The sequence below is a fragment of the Poeciliopsis prolifica genome, unplaced genomic scaffold, assembly GCF_027474105.1.
Source record: "Poeciliopsis prolifica strain line A6 unplaced genomic scaffold, Auburn_PproV2 SCAFFOLD001, whole genome shotgun sequence".
Lineage (NCBI taxonomy): Eukaryota > Metazoa > Chordata > Actinopteri > Cyprinodontiformes > Poeciliidae > Poeciliopsis > Poeciliopsis prolifica.
In genome coordinates this window covers 3,909,394-3,933,307 of record NW_026562376.1, presented here as the reverse complement: position 1 = coordinate 3,933,307, position 23,914 = coordinate 3,909,394, and the positions used below count along the sequence as shown (strand labels likewise).

Below are 23,914 nucleotides of genomic sequence, written 5' to 3'. Positions count from 1 at the left end.
TTTGGGGGTTTTTCCACTGCAATATTGTTACATTTTACTCACTCCTTATTTTTCGAGTTTTGGACAAACAGAAGAATACGGTGGTATTGGATTCAGCGTTCCAGATGTTTCAGGTCCGTTCCAGGTACAGACAGTTTCAGCCAATGAATTTACATTTCTAGAAGCATTTTCACTGAAACAGAAAGTTTTTATTTATGCCTCTCAAAAGCAAGTCGTCCATCTCACTGCCTTTATAGAACAATATTATCAAATTGGCGCTCGTTGCACATTTATAGCTGCACATTACAGCAGCACTCAGGCATTTCTTTATGGATTGAATGAAAAAATAAAAAAAACTATAAATTTAAATTTCTCCATAAAACCCAGTATTTCACTGCAACTAGGCAGTGCAAAAGCATTCCCAGCTCAGATGTCACAGCCAACATCTGAGTCAAATATATGCACCACGCGGCTGATGAGTGGTTGGGAGTGGAGGCTAGTGGAGGTTGACCTTTCAACCCTTATGATTTGGCTTGTCCCCCAGTGGGAATGCTTCTCCTTCCTTCAGTTTTTCTGAATACGTTCACGGTTTTTGGGGGGAGATGAAAGCTTTACAAAAGTAAAACCGCAGGTAGCAAAGCGGGGAGCAAAGGTGATAAAAACCATGAAATATTTCCCCACTTCATCTTTCCTGAGTAAACCTGCGAGGCAGAAACGTGACTGGACTTCACCCAACCAGAACTTTTCTTCAGAGGCGCTCATGACCGAGGAAACGATTTAAATTTAAAAGTTAAGGCAAAAGATGCTTCGTGTCACAAATGAAAAGTCAAACGTTAAGTTTATTGGGACTTTCCTGACATCAGCAGTCTTAAATGTGATGTTAGATTGATTAAAAACTTCCTATCAGGAGGAATAACTGGCAGCAGCAGATAGTTTTTCACCAACACACAATCAGCTCGGAGCAGAAAAACAAACGATGGAAGTCGGTCCGCGCATTTTCCAAACTTCTGCCAAACACAAACTCAAAGGTTAGATCAGATGAATGTGCTACAAAAGTTAAATGTAAACTTCCTCACTCATTCAGATGGCCGTAGGATCAAAAATATCAGAAACTATGTCAGTATTGCGTCGTTGCAGGCCTGTATGGCAAGCTGTTAGTGTCAAAAATAATCTGTGCAATGACACAGATTGCACAGGAGTGGGGGTTTCACGTAACCATGTTGTGAATCTCAACACAGGGTTGTCATTTTAAAGGTGATCCATTACTCTTTCATGAACAGGTTAGTATCAGTCTATGAGCTGCACAAAACATGTTCATCACATTTTCATTTTTATTTATACAAAATTATGCCCATATAACGAGATTTTAGTCTGGTCAGTTTGCTGTTTTAGGGAGTCTTGTCCTGCTGGCCACGCCCCCGACTCAACGTTTACCCGTGAAAACGTCAGCGAATTATACAACTGTACACTTTTGAAAAGCATTAGTAGAACCTCCTGCACAACCAACAAAAGTTCAGCAAGTGGTTTCCCGGATGGTAAGTCAACAACAAAACTCTTGTCTTTTCTCGCAGCCGTTGTGCAGAGCATGCAGCCGTTGTGCAGAGCATGCAGCAGTTGTGCAGAGCATGCAGCAGTTGTTCAGAGCATGCAGCCGTTGTGCAGAGCATGCAGCAGTTGTTCAGAGCATGCAGCAGTTGTTCAGAGCATGCAGCAGTTGTGCAGAGCATGCAGCAGTTGTTCAGAGCATGCAGCAGTTGTGCAGAGCATGCAGCCGTTGTGCAGAGCATGCAGCAGTTGTGCAGAGCATGCAGCAGTTGTGCAGAGCATGCAGCAGTTGTTCAGAGCATGCAGCAGTTGTGCAGAGCATGCAGCCGTTGTGCAGAGCATGCAGCAGTTGTGCAGAGCATGCAGCAGTTGTGCAGAGCATGCAGCAGTTGTTCAGAGCATGCAGCAGTTGTTCAGAGCATGCAGCAGTTGTTCAGAGCATGCAGCAGTTGTTCAGAGCATGCAGCCGTGAAACCAGCTGACGAAACGTGCTGGAGCTCAGCTTGTGTTGCTCGGAGACGAAGCAGCACCTGCTGACTTGTGATGTTACATTCGCAATAAAAACATCAACGTTTTGCCCAAAAATGGAGCTAAAAAGTTGATACCAAATGTGTTTATATGTAAATATATTTATGTGGCAGGACTTTCTTGACCTTTGATGACCTCTGGAAACATTTGCTAATATCTTTAAAAAGAAAGCAGCACAAATAAAAATAAAAGTTTTGCTGCACAAACATTTGACATCAGTTTCATTTCATGTGAAGACGGTTAGAAAGGACCAGATTTAAATTCATGACAAAAACGTTGCTGCAAAATAGAAACATTCGACACAAACTAAGGAATAAAGTTTTCAGAGACAAGAATTTGACAAGATGAAGAAAATATCAGGTCCTTTAGACTCTGAGTGACTAATATTTATGTCTAAAAATGTTTTAAAACAGGTGAGGAAAATCTGGACCAACAAAGAAATCAAAGCAGATAGAAACTCGAATAAGTGACAAAAGAAGATTGAACATGAAATCAACCACAATTAAAACCACTAAGAAACACAATCATAAAAATGTAAATAATCAATATGACTTATAAACCACAAAAAGTCTGAAAATAAAGCATGGAAACAAAAGCCATGATCTACATGTAACCACAGACCAAAGCAGGAAAACTGGGGGTTTGAGCCCAACAATCACCACAAATATTCAAATCAAATTACCAACGTGGAGCTCGGAGGGGAGAAAGGTTCTATGGAAATCTGCACCTCCGCCCTTTCAAAGGCATGTTTTCTTTTTCTAAAAAACATTGGATCCATGTAAGAAAACAAACCGATTCCCCGCGGAGCCGCGAGATGGACAGAGAGACGAGGGCTTCGTCTTCAGCAATCTGGGCGTTGCTCTGCGCTGTCATGTTGAGGAAGCAGATACGGATCACCGCTCCGTTTGATCGCCGCGTTCTGCTTCACAGAAAATCGTTTATTTCTTATTTTTGTTTTACTCACTGGCTGCTGGTTTGAGATGCAATTCTTGTCTTTGATTTTGCAAAAACTCAAAGTCTTAACAAGCAATTCTGGTTTAGTTTCTAGTGCAAATATCTTAAAACAAAACTGACTGACAAGTAATTTTTCAGGAAAATATTGGAGCTTTTTTAAGGCAATAATTCCTTAAAAATGCTGAAAAAATCCTGTTTCACTGGCAGAATATTTTTATTTATAACAAGACATTTTCCCCATGTTATAAGTAAAATAATAGCCAGTTTTATTAGCATTTTTCATCAATATTAAAGGAATTATTGACTTAAAACAACCTCCGATATCTTACTTATAAGTCAGTTCTGTCTTCACATTTTGAAATCCAGTTATTAATTCATCAGCTCTGATCTGCGTTGATGATTAACTTTTCACATGTTTGATGTTAGAAGATCCATGTTTTGCTACAAATGACGTTTGTTCACTACAGAAGTTCTTCTTAAGAAAGAAACTGAATTATTTATTCATTTGGATGTCTTTAAAATTGCTGAAGTAGTTTAATCCAATGTGATCCAATGATTAGTAGTTGTTAGTTGCAATTCTAAAAAAAATAAATATTTTTTTTTAAACTGCACATCTGGAGGTAAATCTGTAGAAAATAAAGATAGTTTAAGTCAACTGACTACATTATATTAGTATATTATATATTATTAAACTGTGATTTCGAACAAGGCATCAAAACACCAAATGAGTCGAGTAAAGTCCAACTTTCATTAAATTGTTTAAAGTTTGAATGTCGTTTCTGCTGGACAGTCTGTCCGAAAAGACCAGCGAAATGCCATCGTTTGTCTGAATGGAAATTATTTGCACTCATGCCAAATCTTTAACCCTTCAAGGCCGAGTCTCGAGTCTCCGCCTGGATATTTCTGCTTATTTTAATTATACAAACCTTTTTAAATGTCTTGAGTAAATAATTTTGCCCATTTCTCCATGACAACTGAAGCTTCTAGATGTTTTATCTAGAAGGAAAACATTTGTGGGAGTGAAATTACCGTAATAACCCGGCGCTGGCTGGAGAGCGCAACGTCTCCCTTTTCAGAAACTGTTGGAGTTTTTCATGCAGCACAAAGTATCACAGAGTTGTGGTACCACAAGGTTGGCTTGTGTCGCCGCCGACACATTCAGCTGAATATTAAACACCTTTTTTGATTTATTCTCTTTGCGGATTTCCTCCAACAGCGCAGCAACAAGTTTTGATTGGTTGATTTTATTTCCTTTTCAAAGGCCTTGTTTAATCACAAAACTCTCTGCCTCTCAGCTGCTTTAAATTACAAACATTTGAGACCGTATGAGGAAATTGTATTGAATTTCATTCCTTTGCTCCAAACCTGAGCCGATGCATTCCTAACTCTGGCCTTAACCTGAACTTAACTCACACCTTTGCTCCAACCCTTTCCTCTAAAAATGAAGACCAGGCTTTGGTCCCGACAGAACTGGTCTTAAATGACATAAACAAGCACAAACCAACAAAAATGTAATAAAAAAATAAAATAAAATCATATATATAATATATATACGTATTTTTTCTTGAAATACCTGATTCTTGTAAAATGGTCAATTTCACATAAATACTTCCATGTTTCATGCCACTGAGAAATATCTGCAGAGTTAAAGAGTGAGACGATTAGTTATTCAAAAGATTCAACGTCAGACTTTAAACAGTAAGGTTTGCCAGAAGAAAGTTTTTATCAGTCAAGCTGCTCAAATAATCTCAGTTTACGAACAGAAAACAGTCAAAGCCTCAAGAAAACCACAAGGGTTAGTTATTTAACCTCATAGAACGTAATTGGGAATATTCCGCTCAATTTGGCTTCATTGTGAGCAAAGTCTCACACAAATGCTACAAAACAAGCAGAAGAAACTGATTTCATGGCTGGTTCTGCAAACCAGCAGCAGGATGAAGATTTAGCCTAAAAAAAACAATAAAAACTAAAGGAGACCTGCAGCCAGTGGTTCAGTCAGGGACAGAGAGCGATTAGAAATAAGAAAACAGAATCACCTGATTATATCCAGGAAATAAAAGTTTTAAAATGGGTCAAATGTTTTATTACAACTGCAAATATAAATTTGAGATTCTTCAAATAACAAAGAATTGTCCAAATTATGTTTTTTTTTTTTTTTCATTTACAAATGAATTTGACCAACTACTTCTGGAGCTTTACAACAAACAAATCTATAAAACTGTTAAACCTTAAACAGATTATAGTGATTATGTATTTTAAAATGGTTCCACTTCACTGCTTGTCTGAAACTCATTTGTAAAAGAATATATTGCATGATTTAAAACCGATGTGTCAGCTCCATCTCACTCAATAAAGCAATAAGAAAGGTGCAACAAAGTCAAAGAATGGAAATATGCTCTGCACTAGTTGCTAGCCAGCTAGAAAAACTTTAAGGAGAGAAATGGAGTTACAAAAATCATGTACAATTGTCTCCAGACAAAACAAGCTTAATCCTTTTACCTCCAGATTTGTAATTTGAGTTTTTTCATGAAGCGCCAGGGAGGACATGAAATCCATCTTGCATCGATTAAAACGTAGAAAATTCAGTGGTATTTAATTCTAAATATCAGAAAGTCAGCCATCAAAACGCTGGACAGAGCAGTCATCGATATGCTTCAGTGGAAAAATCCAGTTCAAATCAGCATAAAAATGAAACAAAAACACAAACATTTGGAAAACGGCTCCAAGTAAATACAATGGAAAAGGAGAGATCCAAGTACGGAGCGCTGCGGTACGCCCCAAGGAACGTCAGTAGGCAAAGGCATCAAACTAATGGCGTCCAAGCATTAGAGAAAAACATCTGATATATGCAGGAATAACAGCAAACAGGAACCGATTTTGATCTTTGTGACTTTATTTAAAATAACCTTCAAAATAAAAGCTGATTTCTGTGCAGAAATAACACTTTCTGTTGATTTCAACCTCCCAAAAACAGAATCTTTCTCAACATGTAAGTTTTGAATTTAACTCATGATTATACTGAAAAATTCGGAGTTTATATCTGAGGAAATTTGCAACAATTTGCATCTGGTTTTACTCCAACGTTAAGGCTGTTAATGAACACAGAGGCTCAGATTTTAAATGCTGCAGCTCCAAAATGTTTCAATCCAGATACATATTCTATATCAGTCATTTGTTCAGACAGCCGGAGTCACTATTCCAGAAAGTTGTTCTTCTGAATTAAATAAATAAGAGGTAAGATACTGACTGGCTTGACTTATCCAACAATAACCCCAACCTCTCCCCTGCAGTCATACGTCAGTAAAATTCTGGCTTGTTTGAGTCAAATCTGTTGTGATTTCCATGAGGATGAATGAATTAAAGTCAATAACAAATGTCCACCAAAAACCTCAGTTTCAATCACTTTCAGGAAATTCAAGAGTTTTTCTTCAATCATCCAAATACGTCAATCACCGTCACCAAAAGTTTTGATGACACAAGAGACCCGAACAAATTCTGCAGAAAAAGGTTCATTCAGTTTTTTAGTTTTGTAGCAACAAAAAGTTCCCAAAATGAGACGAAAAGTTTCCAGAACTGAGACATTTTGAACTGCAGGTGGTAAACTGAACCCATGCAGAGCTGATAATCCATCACACAGTCCTCACTTCTTACCGACATGTTTCAGGGAGCTTTCTTGCTGTCAGCAGATTGCGCTCAGATGGAGAATCAACCTGAACATCAGCAAAAACAAGGCGTGCGTCTCTTACCCAAAAGGCCCCCCAGGAAGCACAGCGACGGTTGGACCATGCTGTCCGGCTTTCCCACGGTGCTTCAAACGCAGCACACACACGACAGCGATGTCTGCAGCTCTCCGGTGTGCGGATGGACACACATGGGGCGGCGTGCCTGCCTCAGCTCTCCATGGCACCAGTGAGCCTCTGTCAGACCGACTGAGGCAGCTCCAAACTCTGCTGCCGATAGTCTGGAGGAGAAAGCAGAAGAGAGGAGAATCCAGCAAATGTTTGCAGGAATCTGACCAGGTCCAAACCTGAGCTGCGAGTAAACGTGCTGTGTGGGTTTCCGTGCATGTTTTCATTTAAAACTTGAAACGTTGTCAAAAATGTTTATTGGATTTTTTTTAAGAAATTCAGATCTGAAACAAAACCAAATGTATATGAAGATAGAGACGACAAAAAGTAATTAATCAATTAATCACATGATGAAGTTACTTAACCTTAATGGTTTCCATTTATTTTACTTTATATTTCAAACCTTTTCAAATACCATGACATGTATTTAGATAACTATTTGTTTGAAAATAAGGTAGGCAGAAGTATGAAGAAAATAAAGGAGTCAAGAAAACAATTAAATTTGCATACAAAGATATTACAATCCATTTGATTTATGGTACCAGTTGTGTAATAAATTATAAAACAGGTAAGTCAAGTATAGCCTGCCCTGGCGGCCAATTACAATTCAGACCAGCACAGGTGGTTGATGTCGATGGAGACTTTTTATTTAAACACAGGGTGAAAACTGATGCGATATCCAACAGTATATCTTGGAAAAGCATTAGTAGAGCCTTCTGCACAACCAACAAGAATGCAGAAACAAGTGGTTTCTGGATGTTAAGTCAAAAGTAAGACCCTTGTCTCTTCCAGCAGCCATTGTACAACATATACAGCAACAAAACCAGCTGACCAAATGTGCTGGAGATCATTATGGGTTGCTAGGTAATGGGTGGAACTCTGCTTCTAACAACTTGGACAGTAAAAATCCAAATGGAAGAACAAAAATGTGCAAAATGTGAATTTTGCATAATCAGTCCCCTTTAAGAAGGCGAATGAGAAGTGAGTGCCCACAATAAAGGGTCACACTTCTCATCTCCCTGAGCAACGTTTGTCAGCCGTCTTCAGGAAGTTTACCCTGGTGGGTCACAGGGTAACAGCAGACGCTTGTGGATCTGCCATTGGGGTCATGAGAGCTTGGTCGTCTACTTCACATGTGTTTTTTGGATCTGCAGAAAACCTGCGGCTATGATTAGGATCCTTGTCTAGCCAGAATAGGCCCTGTGCATGAATTCTCACCACAAAGTGGAGCAACTTGAGAAGGCAGAGTATCCCAAACTGAAGCTGCCGTCAAAGCTACTCTGATATATTTAATTCATTATTTTAATTTTTGGTTAGAAATGTCAATAAATGCACATTTGTGTGGGTAAAGTTCATTTATTTGGTTAAAACCCATGAAGATGTAAGGGGGAACTTATCTTTTGTTACACATGACACATTGTTTCCCAGGGGGAATCATTAACTGGCACACTTAGTACTCTGCCCACCTCCGCCATATTGAACACTTCTAAAGACTTGATTAATGCTAGCGCTGCATGTGTCTCAAAAATATTGTAATCACAGAATAATTGTTTTAATAAGTATATTATCCCAAAGGAATATTTGAAACAGTTACAGGATTTTTCAGATAAATGTTCCAAAACTACATTCCAGTTTCCAAACTGATGCATCTCTAATTTTAACTACTTTTTGCATAAAAGAGGCCAAACTTTGGGCTCTGGTTATAACGTTAACACCAGGAAACCAAGATCCTGCACATGCAGGAAATCCTTTTGTGTCTGAAGTGTTTATAATAAATCTGGCTGGTGGCGCAGAACTGCAGCCCAGAATTTAAGCCGGAGATTGAAGCCAAACGGTGGATGAATTCAGGAGCAAAGAGCAACGAGCGGCCTACTCAGATTCACAAAAATATCCGGGAGGCCTGATTGGATCGGACGGAGCCTCCCGGCCCAGGAGGACAGCGACCCAAAACATTCTGGCAAACCAATCCAGGAGCTTTCCAGAATCCAGTTTCATCACACTCACTGCACAAACCCAAAATTTTACCAAGTATATTTGGTCCAGTTTCCAGTGCAAATACCTTATTACACTTAAAATAAGACAAAACAAACTTATAAGTAACATTTCAGCAATTTATGAGCTTTTATTAAGTCAATAATTCCTTCAAATTAATGGAAAAGTACATCAGCAGCTTATTTCACTTATAACACAGGAAACTGTCTTGTTAAATAATAAGCTAACTTTTTAAGCCAGTATTGACTTAAAACAAACTCCAAACGGTTCCTGAAAAGTTATTTGCAACTAAGACATCTGCACTAGAAACCAGACCAAATCTACTTGGTGAGATTTTGTGTTTTTGGGGTGCTGAAACAGAACTTTACAGAATCCAGCTGTTGGAAAAGCTCCAATATCGCTCAAGCAAAAGCATAAATCTACTTATTTGTGATGAAAGTATGTTTAAATGTAACTCTTAAACCTGTCTTTGGCCATTTTTCTCTTCGCAAAATCAACTCAAAGCCAAAAAATATATATAAATAAATTCCGCGCTGTCCAGCTGTAACTCGATCGTGCTTTGGTAACCATGTCCGACTCCAACTCAGACTTTACGAGACCAACGTAAGACTGTTTTGACACAAAGACTCAAAAACAGACTTCCAGCAGCGTAAATGGCAGAAGACTCTGGCAGACGGCGGGAAGCGAACAGAGGAAAGTTCACACAGCCAAGGATCATCCGGAAGAATCAGACGGAAAAAAAAAACTCCTGGAGTCGTACAGCAGTGATGGGAACTCTAAAGTTTTCAATATGAAGTTACACATGAGTGAAAGCCTCGCCTGTCCTGTTTCTAATTGGGAGTTTTCTGCTCGTATGGTTCCATTTATCACAGCTGTCAGGGTTATTTTGAGACAGGAGCTCCGATTTATTCGTTAGAGGATCTTAACAGATGCAGTGGCTCATTAAGATTCTTAAACTTTTGAGCCAGGAATGCAGTAAAACAATGTTTTGCTCTGCATCTTTAATTGATTATGAATAAACTGAACCTTGGCTTGGTAACGCAGGGTGGACCATCATGGCATACATGTTTCTGACTGCATGAAATGTTTCACGCTGTGCGACGGGAATCAATACGGTGCATCACACACGCTGCGCACGCAGGAGGCCGGCGCCGTCCGTAAAGGCCTCAAAGCCTCAGCAAGTGAAGAAAAAACTTGAATCAATTACAAGCTGTCCATAAAATCAGATCCAAACATCACATAACCAGCTTGTTGCTTCTGGTGCAGAATGTGATTTCAAACAAGGCTGATGTTGGTGTTTTTTGATTAAAATTGATAAAAATAATGATTTATGTCAAGAAAAAACCCATCAGCGGAGCCGTTTCAGCTGAACTCATTAACTCCTCTGATGGGGGGCGACATGGATAGAGAATTTTACTGCAAGATTTGGTGGAACTAATGCTAAAAAACAATAATAAAAAAATTTATTTATGGAACAGCATTCATTGGAAACATTTGAGTTCAAACTTCCTCAAGACACTTAACATCATTTCACTAAACCACAGACAGAAAAGCCATGTCATCATTTTTTTTAATTTTCTGATATTTGCTGATGCTGTTGGATTAGAGGAGAAAATATTTAGGAAAATACTATCAGTTCTGTCCTTTATTTAATGTCATTAAGTTTAATTAACTGAAACCTTGATATATTAAATTTAAACATTAAAGTCCTCTGCATCAGCCTTTTATTAAAGGGGCGGTATTATAGTGCCATTTTGTAGCAGAATTAAGCTACTATGCTACCCTCAGGTGTTATGAAAACATTTGAGGGAAAAACCTGACTTTGCATTCGGAGACTTAAAATTGGCCTCCGTCTCTTTAAGAAGCTCCGACCTTTTATGACACGCCTGTTCATTACATCATCACGGCCTCCACTCAGCCTGTAAAGGGGCAGAATCATGTTTTCCAACCACATCATTCTCTGACCACGTTACCTTCAGTTGTTATAAAAATGTATGCATCATATCTGAAATTGTGTCTCTGTCTCTTTAAGAAGCTCCTGCTCTTTCTGAAACACACTGTGCTCCTCCATTAACCCTTTTGGCAAGGTTTTTACCAGAGGTAGCTGCTGTAATGAGCTCAGCTGAGGAGCAGTTCCATCAGCTGTTCGCTAATTGCTGCTGGCTAGTCTGAAGGAGCCGAGGAGCTGGGTTCATCTGAATGGTTGCCATGGAGATTACATAATTTCTTAAACATGCGTGAAAAAAAGAAAAATCAAGGCAAAACTCCAGGTTTGTTTTGACGGTGGAATCACATCATTAAACAACGTAAAGCTGAAAAAAGTTGATTTTATGCAAAACTGCCTTTAAATAAAGCAGAACGGGTCAAAGCAGACAGTTTATTGCTTCCCTGCAGACATTTTAGATGCTGCAACCTTACAAATCGCAGATTTTCCGATTATTCAAAAGTCCTTTAAAATTAAATTTGTGTTTAGAGGACGAGCAGCAGGAGCCAAAGACTGAACAGAAGTTATTCAATTTAAAAATTAAGTTAATTCATAAATTGTCTCATGCACTTTACCGTCAGTCACTGTGCTAAAAAGGAAATGTCAAATAGCTCCCAAAGGAGGATTTTGATGGATCTTCAAGGTTTGGAGGTCAAGTCCTGCTTTGTTTAACGGTGCGAATACCTGGCGAACGCTGCAGCAAAAATCCTGCCTGAAAAGAAAATACCAACCTGTTTTATCACAAAAACAGAAGAGTTACATTTCATCCCTTCATCTTGTGCATAAGGAAAATAAAGGTTTTTATAAATGTTGGATTATGGAGTTTGGTGTCTTTCTTAATGATTCTTGGATTTCAGGTGGAGCAACACGTCTCTGAAAATGTGAAAAATTCATCTCAGACATGTTTTCCTGATGTTTTCTACTTTATTGTCGCATAAAAAGCCGGCACTGATATTATTGTGACTGCAGATAGTTTGTGAATGACTCATAGTTTCATCGATGGAGAGCAGAGCCGTGGTCAGGATCAGCTGGGCACTTTCAGTCTGAAAACAAACCGACACGCGGGAGAAGATCTGCTCTGCATTAAGACACGACCTTCAGCAGTTATCCAAACTACAAAGGCCTTTCAGCTGCAATTCTCCACAGAAAATGAAGATCTGACTTATTGTTTGCTCTTATAAAAAGCTGGATCAAAAAAAAAGAGATTTGGACATTTGAGAAATCATTGATCAAACTTCAATCAACATTATTCATAAAGTTTGTCCACACAGGCAACGAATTTGACTTTGGTTCCACGTTGGTCTCAGTGGAGACAGTTTAAATGTAAACATATAAGAAGTGAAATAAAATAAAAGTGTTTTTTTCTCCCATCTGTGCAGATATGTATGGTATTGATCTCTCACTGTTAACTGTTGATCAGAGACAGCCTGAGGACAGAAACTGTCTGGTTTTTGCAAACAGAGCTCTGTGGCGCCGACATGAAGGTAAAAGTCTAAACAGTCCGTTTCCAGGATGTGTGGGGTCTGCAGAGATGCTAGCTGCCTCTTTCCTGACCTTTGACCTGACTAAATCCTGGCTGGAGGGGAAACAGGAAGGAAGTATTTCTGTCATGATAAAATATTTTAATGAGTGATAAATTATCCAAGAAGTTAAATAATAATATTGTTGTAAAATATGGAGTCTGTTTAAGCGTAAAAGACTTGTTGGGACCAAAACACCAAAACACATCATTCAGTTTTTGGTAGAAAAAGAGAGGAAAAAAAAAATCTAAATAATCCAATCCAAACCCGATTTATTTAAACAGGTTAAAAAAAAATTTAATGCTGTTATAATAATCTAACCATGAAAAAATTAAAGCATGGATGATCATCTCAAGTTTTTGAAATCAAAAGGTTTTTTTCTAAAAGGATGCCCAAATTTAAAAATAAACAAATTATGTGAAGAGTCTGAAAGGCTCACGATTCTGATATCTGGGATCAAATGATCAAAGTCTCAGTTGTTTTGCTGTTTGGCTGCAGAAAGTTGTTGTTTAACAATTTATTGAGATATTTGGGACAATTTTGTAAAATCAGAAGCTCAGAAAGAGCAAAATATCTGGAGATCATCAGCATAAATATGATATAAAATATCTGGATCTGTCCTGTCGACGATGTATTAAGATTTGTCGCAAGAAGTAATCAATTAACTAATCGCATTAATTTATTTTGTTTATGATTTTGTTTTTTTGTTCGTTTTGTCTTCCAGTTTTATTGTTCTGTGCAAAAGTTTATAGTTTCTCAGAGAGGTGACTTACATTATTGTTGCATTATCATTATATCACTTGAAAATGATCTGAAATTAGCAACGATATGATCGTTTATCGCAACAATTTCTGGGACAGTTTGATTAATCAGTTACCAAAAGACAACACTGCAAATGTTTTCTTTTGGTTCTTTTACTAAACACAACCAAAACAAACACGCTAGCCTCGGCTAACCTAGCCTAGCTTAGCGCGAGCGGGAGAAATGGCAACCGGTCGTTTTAATCAAAGACAAAAGAGAAATCCTACAGGAGCTAAAATATGATCTGCCTCCATTTTTGGTAACGTTTATGAAGAAGGAAGTTGTGCTCAGTGTCTTCTTCAGAGGTTTTTGAGTTTTTTCTTCAGTGGTTCTTGGAGCAGCGCCCCCACAGGTGAGGAGGGGAACAGGTTTTTCAAATGTTCTGGTTTGTTTGACTCAGTGCTGTCAGATAGATGTTGCAGTTTTGGTCCCGAGTCGACCGAACTCTCAGAGCTTAAACATTTCAGAGACGAAAAGTTCAGATATTTGGTTTATGGAGTATAAATTTTGGACTCTCATCACTTATCTCCCAACGTCTGAAAGCATTTTGTTGCATAAAACCGTTCATAAATTAAACTGGAGATATTCAGACATCATGGCCATCATCACCATGTTTCAAACAGAAGGTAGAGTCCAGAACGGTTTGGACGCTGCGAGATCTCTGCGCTTTGTAACACTGACAACATGTGCGCCCCTGTTGAAATAGATAATTGCCTTTTCCTTTGTCACAGAACAGATTCTCAAATAAGCTGCAGGAAAACACGAGATCACAGAGATAAAAGCAAAAGTTCAAGGAGTGAATGTTTTTGTGAGGCCTGTTCTCATTGGTTTCATCTCCTTCGATTCCATCCCATTCCCATTATGACGATGCTTCTAAACTCTGCGCTCCCTGGGTTTTGTCAAGAAGATCACAGTTAATCTTCCACAATGCGCAGGAATGCCTCTGATATCCTGATGGGAATCAGGTCTCCGAGAATTCAATCAGCAACATGTGTCATAAATTTACCCAACTCAGATTAATCAGATATCATTAAAGACTCAGCATGGCTCCTTATTACCCAGGCAGTTGGAGGAATGGTGTAATTATGTCACTGGGGATGAAACTAATCAGAAAATAAAACCAGGTTTAGACATTCCTCCACTTCTGCTTCAGATTTATGGGGAAGAATTAGACAAATATTGACTAATTTGAATTATGACTCAGTATTTCGACCTGTGCCCCCCAAATTTACGTGCTCCCGCTCCGTCATTATCCCTTGATTTACATCTCAAGTGAACTTCTTTAGTGCTCTGCAGCTGCATCTCACTGAACAGCCAGCGAACCATAACTCAGAGTCCCTGCAGGGCGTCGCTGCAGCAGGAGGTCAACACGCCTCCCGCTGCAGAGATTAGCAACGAACGCAGGCCAAATGTTGGATCGTGAAAATATTGGTTTTAATGCACAGTTGGTGCTCTGGTCTCCTAGGGCCATTGTAGATAGCCTCGGCTAAGAAGAGGAGTAAATTACATCAAAAATTTTTAAAAATCTGAAATTTTTAGATTAATCTCAGAAGATTTATAGAGACAAAAACATGAAAATTTCCAAAACTCAAAAATTAGTGACAAAAAATGAAAACATTTCCAAATTTTTCGAAAAAAAAACAAAACAAAACAAAAACATGGAAATTTCTGAGGTTGAAAACTCAAAAATTTGCCAGAAAAAAAAAAGAAATTTTGAGTTTTTTATCAAATCTTTCTAGATTTTTTTTGGGGAAATTTCTAAGTTTGAAAAATCAAAAGTTTGCAAGAAGAAAAAAATCTGAAATTGTGAAATTACGTGGTGCATTTCTGTAGTTTCACCGGCAGAACTGAAAGAAGGCAGATGAGTTTGATTTCTTCACAGATTATTTGACTCTTTCCAAACTGTCACAACATGGTGGCAGGTTTCAGAAATATGTGAAAAACATATTTCTCTTACAAAAGTTACATCCTGCTGCTTTAATCCAATAAAAAACACTTTTCTCTGACAGCGTTCGGCTAGTCTGCAGGGGCATTTTACCGGTCCAGTAGAAATTAATCAGACCTACGTCGTTTGAAGCAAGATTTAGGTGAATTTATCTGAGCCTCTGTGTAAAGTTTTGCCCCTTCAAGATAAAATCCAAGGTAAATTTACAGTTGTGAATCGCAATTGATATTTTTGAAATGACAAATGTTGCATAAGCTTTCCAACCTGGAAACAGAACAGTTGAGAGAAAAAACACCGAATTCAGGCCCATAAGGAGCGTCGACTTCTGATTGCGTCTTTATTCAAACGGACCAACCCCAAAACCAACATGTCAAATTTTTTCCTGCTTCTGATGAGGATAAAAACGTGTTTCCCAGAGAGGATTCCTGAAAACAGGGATTCACTACTCAGCCGAAAAGTGAACTACAATTTCCAAGCAAGAAGACAACATGGAGGAGCTTCCAAAAATAAAACGATAATGAAACAAAGAGGAGCGCCACCTACAGATGGGTTAAGACAATAATTTTAAGCATTAAAACAGAGGCTTTTACCAAAATAAGCAGCCATGTTGCTACATTTGACAAAAAAAAGCAGCAATAATTTCAGAACTGGTCGGGTTTAAGGCAGGTGTAACACGAACTCCTGCTGAAACGTCTGCAAAGTGTTGCTACAGTCACCGGAAACCTTTGCTTTCACACTGACGCAGCCGTGAGGAACGCAGGTCTCACACACCTGGAGAAACTGAAAGCACTGCACCTGTGACCCCGCCGCGACCTTTCAGGACCAGGAAGACTTGAACTCACTCAGTTCAAACAAATATCTTTAAGGTAAATGGTTCAGTTTATTTCATCTTTGTATTTTTAATCTTGTCCAAATGCGAACACTGGATTTGAGTCAAGAGATTTAAAAAAATATATTTTAAAGTATTTTTAATCGTGTTTTATTTGCTGATGTAAAGTCAACAAAGCTGACTCACCTCACAGCAGCAAAATCTACCTAATGGGATAAATATAATTGATTGATTGATCTGAGTGATGTCAGAACCACAGACTCAGAAAGTGCTGAGTCACTGGATTTCTCAGAAAGCAGGTGAAACTGAAATACCAAAGATAAGAACTGAAAGCCTCAAACAAACTGTAACTGTGTGAAAACTGTTTGTTAAATCAAAAATATTCTCCATGTGCAAGTGGGAGAAACTTCTGGAAGCAACATTTCTACATTTTTACGAGTCTCCTGTGTTTACGGTGGGAGATACGAGAGGTTAAAGAGCGTAATAACAAGCTTTAAAGGGAGGAAACATGAGGTTAGCTGAAATGAAAGTGAATGAGAGTTTAAGTGTTTCTCTCTGAACTCTGGATGATTTAAACACAAACTGCAAGGCATTCAGCACTGGGTGAAAGCAGACAGAAATATTATATTTTCACGCGACAAATGTAGAAATGAAAGGTTGTTTGACGTTGTATTTGGGCCATTGGAGACGGGACAAAAAGAAAAGAGTTTTGAGATTAAAATTTTGAGATCAATCTCAAATTTTCATTTGGTAAAAAAAATTATAATCATGTTTTGAAAAGTCAAAAATTTGCTCCAGTAAAATAAAAAATTTTTTTAGATTAATCTCAGAAATTTTTGAGGAATTTTGTGAGTTTCAAAAGTAAAAATTTTTCAACTTTAGGAATTTTTTAAAATTTAAGACGCTGAAAATTTGTGACTTTTTATATGGAGAAATTTTCACCATTCTTCTAGAAAATTTCTGAGTTTAATCTGAAATTTTCTGCATCTTATTGTGGCACATTTTCAACTTTCCAAACTCAAAAGATTCACTGATGTTTCCAGAATTTTCCGACATTAATCCCAAAATTTCACGTTTTTTTTTTCTAGCAAATTTCAGCTTTAAAACTCAGAAATGTCCTTGTTTTTTTCTAGAAGGTTTCTGATCTTAATCCCCAAATTTCTGATTTTTTTCTAGAATCTTTTTTAAATTTTCAAACTAAAAAAATCTTTTTTTCTATTGGGTTTCCCAGATTAAAGAATGCAAAGTTTTCTATCAAATTTTTTGAAATTTCAAATTCAGAAACTTTCATGTTTTTTGAGAAAATCTGCAGAAATGTAATCTTTTTTTAATCTATAGTGGCCACATTACACTGTTGCAGCTTGTGGCAAAAAGAGGAAATAAATACGTTTTGAACAGTTTTCTTTATTCAGGTGAAGAGCAACTTCCTGTGAGCCCTTTAAAATCTGGACATTTTTTCTGTGCTGAGCAGAGGGCTGGTTCTCTTCATCCCCTGACAGAAAACATTTCATTGTCATTACCACACATGATTTTGATGCCTTTTTATTTTTGTTTGTTTGGGTTTTTCCGCCCTCACAATAGAGGTGAAAACCAGACCGACTCCTGCCTGAACTGTGAACCAAATACGTCGAGACGAGAAAAGAAACAGGTTGAGTTTTACCCTCTGGTTTCTGCAGCCCAGATGGTTCTGATGCATCACCGCCCCGGTCACAGCGCCCGCAGGACGCCCACAGTCTGAACCTCACCAAACCTCATCTTAATCTTAAAACTACTGACGCCGCCCAAAACGTTAGCATGCATGCATGTATGTATATAAAACCCCAAACCTCAGGCTGGTTCTGAAAGGCAGCAGCAGACAGGAGGAGGTGAAGCACGCGGGTCCAGACTGACTCACTGCATCGCTCTCTATGCTTCATGTTTGCACGTTTTGGTCCAGAATGTTAGAATCAAATCCCAAAACAAAATGTGCAGAGGAATGCAAATCGTGTGAATCAGCTGAGGAAAATGTCAAAGAATATTAAATGTACATTTATCTGCTGGGAGAATCACTTTTTTTTAATGAAATCTCACTTTAATTACTTTACATTTTCCATGCAGAAAGCAATTCAGGCATTATTATAGACAGCGTAGCTCATTTTTATGCGATGAAGCTCATATTTCTTTAAGAAACTAAAAGGAAATGAGTTTTAAAAGCTCTTGCAGAAAGAGATGAAAGCACAAAAACGTCTGCAGCAGAGATCAGAGATGCATCGTCCTCATCAGGCTGGAACTATATTCCTGCCTAGTTTGAATTTTTCAGATTCATCTACGAACAAATTGTGTTTCTGTGTCTTTCTGTTGCATCTAAAAGACACAAACGTTTGATTTCCTGCCTGAATGAAAGTTTTTCCAACCATCATTCGCTTTATTTTAAGCCAAACTGAACATCTGCAAGGATTTACATAAATATGATGCTTCCAGGGTTGTTTATAAAGATGTAAGGAGGAAAACATGTATTTTTATTGTATCTTGATTTATAAATTGTAAGACTGTGTTTATGAACATGCAGGCATGAAAACGGATAGTAGAGACTTCAGTGCATAGAAATACTCAATGCATCAGCTGCAGACTTGTTCTGCTGTTTGTTTCTGTGCTTTCAAATAAACAAATAAATGAAATAAAAATATCAAATGTAACAACAGGGATCAATAAAAACAATAACTGAGTCTCAAAGACCAAAATAAACTCCCACTAACGTCAGAAAAATGAGGTAAAAAGAAGTTCTGGGTCTCTGTCCCCGTTTCCATAATTATCTGATGTGATTATCTACATTATTTCCTCCTCTTCCTCCTCTTCTTCCTCTTCCGGCTGCAGCCCTAATAAAGAGTCCCAAATGTCAACAGCAGAACCTGCGCAACGTCTGACGCAAAGCCGGAGGAACGCACGTTTCGCGCACCTTGACGAAAGTGAAAGTGCTGCACCCCACTGCGCACTTTCAGATAGAAAAGCCCTTCAGCTCAGCGGGGTGTCCGAGTTCAACAGTCTGAGCTAGAAAAGGTTTCACCTTAAACTCCGAGCGCTGTGACCGTGGGAACTGCGCTTACCTTTCAGAAACCGCCTCCACGCCCAGAAATCCTCCCCGAAAAGCCGCAGCAGGTAAAGACGCAGCAGCTCGACTGTCCCGCTGCGCTCCGGGATGCGTAAAGTCTCTGCGCGCTCAGACGCGTTGGCCGGGTTGATCTCCTGTCATCTAAGCGGATCAATACGAATCCAATCACAGAGCTGTGCGTAAAAATCAGCGCGGGAAGGTCATTTTCGGTTCAGTCCACGCGTGGAGCCGCCGCGATCTGTGGCTGTACGTTCCGTCAAGTGCGCAACAGGGAGCCTGCAGCTTCTTCCAATCACTTCACACCTAAATACTGGCTGGATTTCAAAATAAAAGCATGCGTGCGCACACCTCCAACCCCCCTGGAGGAGCAGCAGACTTCCTCTTTTACAAAGCAAAAGCACAACGAGGCAGCAGCGTCTGCAAACCTCACAGCGGATTTTATAATTAGATAAATAAAATGAGTTTCTTCCTTTTTAAATCTCTCACTAGAACTACGAGGGAATTTTTTCAGGAAGATTTTAAGTCAAATCTTGATTTATTTGCTGCAACCTGCTCGGTTTCCTCAGACAGACATTTTTAAAAACCATTTCTTTTGTTTTAATTCAGATTTTTATCTTTTTTTTAATTTACTGTCACTTTGCTGCTGTTTCACAGACTTTTCCCTTAATTAACTGAACCTCATGTTTTAGGATCATTTGGGATGTGATTGAATTTAAATTGTTTTGGTCTTGAGATTACATTTATTGGTGCCACATAAATAATCTGAACTGAATTTTTAACATTTAAACGATTAAAATAATTTATATAATGTTATATATATGATATAAACTGAAAAACTAAGAAGTACAATAAATAAGAGAAACACTCAATTTAATCCCACTTAATATAATCCCAACTTTTCATTTTTTGCCTCCAATTTCTCACATTGTGAGAATATTTTCATTTACAGATCTCTTTGCTTTGGCCAAATTAATTGTTAGAACAAGTTTGTTGAGGATCAAAATAACAGCAAGATGGAAAGAAATGTGCATTGTTTAGTGGAGATTTATTGGAAAAAGAAAACAGAGCGTGAGAGGAAACAAAGCAGGGAAACAGTAGAAACCAGCAGAATGACAGACACTTGAATACAGCAGCGAACACAAACAGACGGGTTTAATTAGCGGCTGTTTTGCAGTTTTCTAGAAGTTTGTTCCAGATTTGTGGTGCATAGAAGCTGAATGCTGCTTCTCCATGTTTGGTTCTGGTTCTGGGGATGCAGAGCAGAATCAGAACCATAACACCTGAGAGGTCTGGACAGTTGCAATGACAACAGCAGGTCTTTACAGACTGTTTGTGCCGTTCAGGACTGAAGAATTTTAAACGCGCAAATTCACATTTTGCACATTTCCTGCTTGCACATTTCCTGCTTCCATTTCGGTCTCAAAGAGTTTTTGGACAATAAGTTATTTTTAGTGTCTCTGGAAAATGAGCCGTTTCAAAAACCTTACGAATAAAAACATAGGGCACCCTGTGCTGCTAGCAACCCTAGCAAAGCTCCAGCATGTTTGGTCAGCCGGTTTTACTGATGCATGTGCTGTACAATGGCTGCTGGAAAAGACGAGTGTTTTGTTGTTGACTTATCATCCAGAAACCACTTGCTGCATTCTGGTTGATTGTGCTGGAGGCTCCACTTCTGCTTTTCAAAGTTGTATAACTTAGCATCTGTTTGCCTTAAAACAGAGAATTCTGAACTGGACTAAAGACTAAAATCTCATTATCTAAGAATGACTTTATTCATAAAATGAAATGAACAAATTTTGATGAACATGATTGATTTGTAAAAGTGATAAAAAGGGTGAAACATCCGGAGGTAAACACTTGCTGTATGAAATATGTGCATCGCTTTCGCCGCGCAGGGAAAACAAAATAATCTGAGCTAATTGCAGCAGAATCAATGTTAAACTGTGGAGTAAAGGCATAATAAATGCATGTTTTAAATTTTATATTTAATTACAAAATAAAGAAAGCTTCATCATAAAGCTGGATTGATGATTTTTTTTCCACTTTTTCAGTTTACCTCAGCTCTTTTCTTTAAGTCAATCAAGATTTTTAACCCATTTTTGCATGAAAATAAACTAAGGCAGACAAAAGACTTTAAATAAATAAATATGCCAGCTGCATTTTATAAGCATCGTTTATAGTTTTAAGACTGGAAACACTGAATTCTGCAGAGACCGTCTCGGTGAAGTGCGTTTTAAACACGGATGACACATTTCGTGGTATTTTGCAGGCTGCAGGGATTTAAAACGGCAGTAAAGAAGAAGAATCTGCTGAGTCAGTGGTTGCTACGGTGATTTTCCTCTTTTGAAAACACACCATGAATGGAGCAATTAACGATTTCAGGGTTGTTATCTTTTGCTGATCGACTTTCAAACCTTTGTGATCACAGATTAAGAATCCAAAGGAGAAAGTGAAGTTGGATGAATTATAAAATGGACTTTAATTCCCTTGTAATGCTACTTCATTTTTCTTTGAAGACTTCCTGGACCTTTCAGAGTAAGGGCTTTACCTGAGAAGCATGAGCAGGATGATTTGGACTCATTCTTTCCACATCATGCTGGAAACCTTTGGCCACAATTTGTTCTCCTTCTTGACCCACAAGGAAACCGACTTACCGGTTCAGCTGCATCATCTCAGCTTTATTTCTGACGTGATTTATTTTTTAATTTTGCAGTGTGGTGGAGATGGCGCGGTGGATACATCGCTTTAGAGGAATGTGGCGGGCAAAGCCCCGTTCCCCCGTGGGCTTTCCCATCTGAGCTCAGCAAACACGTGTGGTTGTGGGGGAAGTTTGTTTTGGTCTGGTCCAGATTCTGGTTCCTGACTGCTGGGATTCCATTATTTGGTGACAAATGAGAGTGATGTAACGCTGAACTATTTTATCTCAAAGTTGGAAAACATTTGGTGCTGGTTTACTAATTATTGATTATTTATTAAAGCTCAGCTTTAATAAATAAAGAGATCAGATCCATTGATTAACTGATTATTGGCCAGCAAATACTATGAGAAAACCCCCCTAATCTGATTCTGTTTTTTAATCTATTTACTTATTCATCATTATTTTACTCTAACGTTATTTGGTTTTACTATAGTTTTTACTATAAAAATATTTAGATTTTATTCTGGTTATAGTTGAAAGAAGTAAAGTTAAATTTATTCATATAGCACCTTTCACAGACATTCAGACACAAATATGAAAACTGACATTAAATTTAGCATATTTAGATTTTGTCTTATTTTCATCTTGTTTAAACTTAAATTTTATTTGACTTTTTCTGGTTTTATATCCGCAGAAAATATTGATATAGAAAATAGTTACTTTTTAAATCAGTTTTTCAAACCTAATCGTTGCTTCGATTTGGGACCAAAACTGTAATAAGTCTCAAATTTTCAGCTCCTTCAGTTCTCCTTTATGTTCCCCTCCTAGCCTGTGGGGGCGCTGCATCGAGAACCACTGAAGAAAACAACATCAAATGTTCAGAAGAAGACATGAGCACAACTTCCTTCTTCACAGAATGTAAATGAAAATGGCGTGCCATCAGATTTCTCTTTTGTCTTTGGCAAAAGACAACAGACAATTTCCCCCGCTAGCACAAGATGCTAGTTTGTTTTGGTTGTTTTTACCCAGAATGTCCTGCGCTGTAGTCCACTTCCAACTTTTGGAGTGGTCTCTGGTCCACTTGCCATCCGTATAAGCATTGAAACTACACCAGAGTTCACTTCAACCGAACCAAGACGGACCAGATTTACATTTTTGCTCCAAATCAGAATTCAGTTCACAGCTCCACAAACCAACAGGACTTTCTGGTGATTAACCAAACAGGGTGGATGTGAATGCATCGTAAATGATCAGGGAGAGTTCTGATTGGTGGTTCTTCACCGCCAACCAAGCAGGTGGTCCACCACACGAATGGAGGTTAGACTGTTGCAGATGATATGATGAGGCATCATCTCAAAGAATCTGCTTTAGTGGATCGAAACTAGAATCAAACTCTTTACAGAGATAATATTTTTAGCAAGATGATCATGAACCTGCAAAGCCACTTTTTTTTAAGCAGAAATGGGAGGTTTGAAACCGGTCTGGGTTGGTTTGCTGTGTCTCTTAAACAGGCATCAGCATCTCAGATACCAGCTGAGCTTCATGCAATGGACGTTCAACAGATGAGGAAGCCTCATTTTGCGTTTTCTGAAAGCTGTATTAAAGTTTTCAGAACTAAAATGTTAAAAAACCCCTTTAAAAACATAGAAATAACAAATCAAAAAGACAGTAAAACCACAGAAATGTTTCCTCCCTCACCAACAGCGGTGACTCAGCAGGGACAGAAGTGCTGGGTTGCTACCAGTAAAGGCCCTGCGGTCAAACTAAGAAGTGTTGTTTCATCTGCCTTCCCTTCTTTTGTCAACAGTTAGTCAAGATATGGAATATAATCTGGGCTAAATGCAGAAGTCCTCTTGGATTACATTTGAGAAGATAACGAACATTTGCTCTAGATGCTTTGCAGTGATTTCTGCTCTGATCGTATTGATTGGACGTTTTTCCGGCTGTGGCTGAGAGACTTTAACTCCAAACCAGAGTCACATGTCAAAGAAGGTTACAGTGGGATTTTTTACATGCAAACTTCAGATTACTCCCTTATTGGAGTGGTTCCTCCACCGATCAATAACTACGATTGGCTTCCGACCAGAAAACAAGAACAACAGAAAAAGTGGCTGAAAAAGTAAATTTCAAAGTGAGTTACGTCATAAAAACATAATGCAATTAGAAAAGAAGCAATAAAAGTTACATTTTATCAAATCCCAGCATCTTGGCCATGTCAGAACCTTGAAATGCTTCTAATGGAGCCGCATCTAACGGCGTGTTC

At 38.3% G+C, this 23,914-nt stretch overlaps 1 protein-coding gene across 1 annotated transcript in view; it reads right to left on the bottom strand.

Annotated features, from left to right (window-relative positions):
- The window catches only part of il34 (interleukin 34), a 54,384-nt gene extending 35,106 nt beyond the window's left edge, over positions 1–19,278 (bottom strand). The window contains exons 1-2 of the mRNA XM_055039600.1: positions 19,009–19,278; positions 6,753–6,967 (exon numbers count right to left, since the gene is read on the bottom strand). Of these exons, the coding sequence (XP_054895575.1) occupies positions 6,753–6,792 (40 nt within the window). The 5' untranslated portion in view covers positions 6,793–6,967; positions 19,009–19,278. The remainder of the gene's footprint in view (positions 1–6,752; positions 6,968–19,008) is intronic.
- Positions 19,279–23,914: the final 4,636 nt, after the last annotated feature.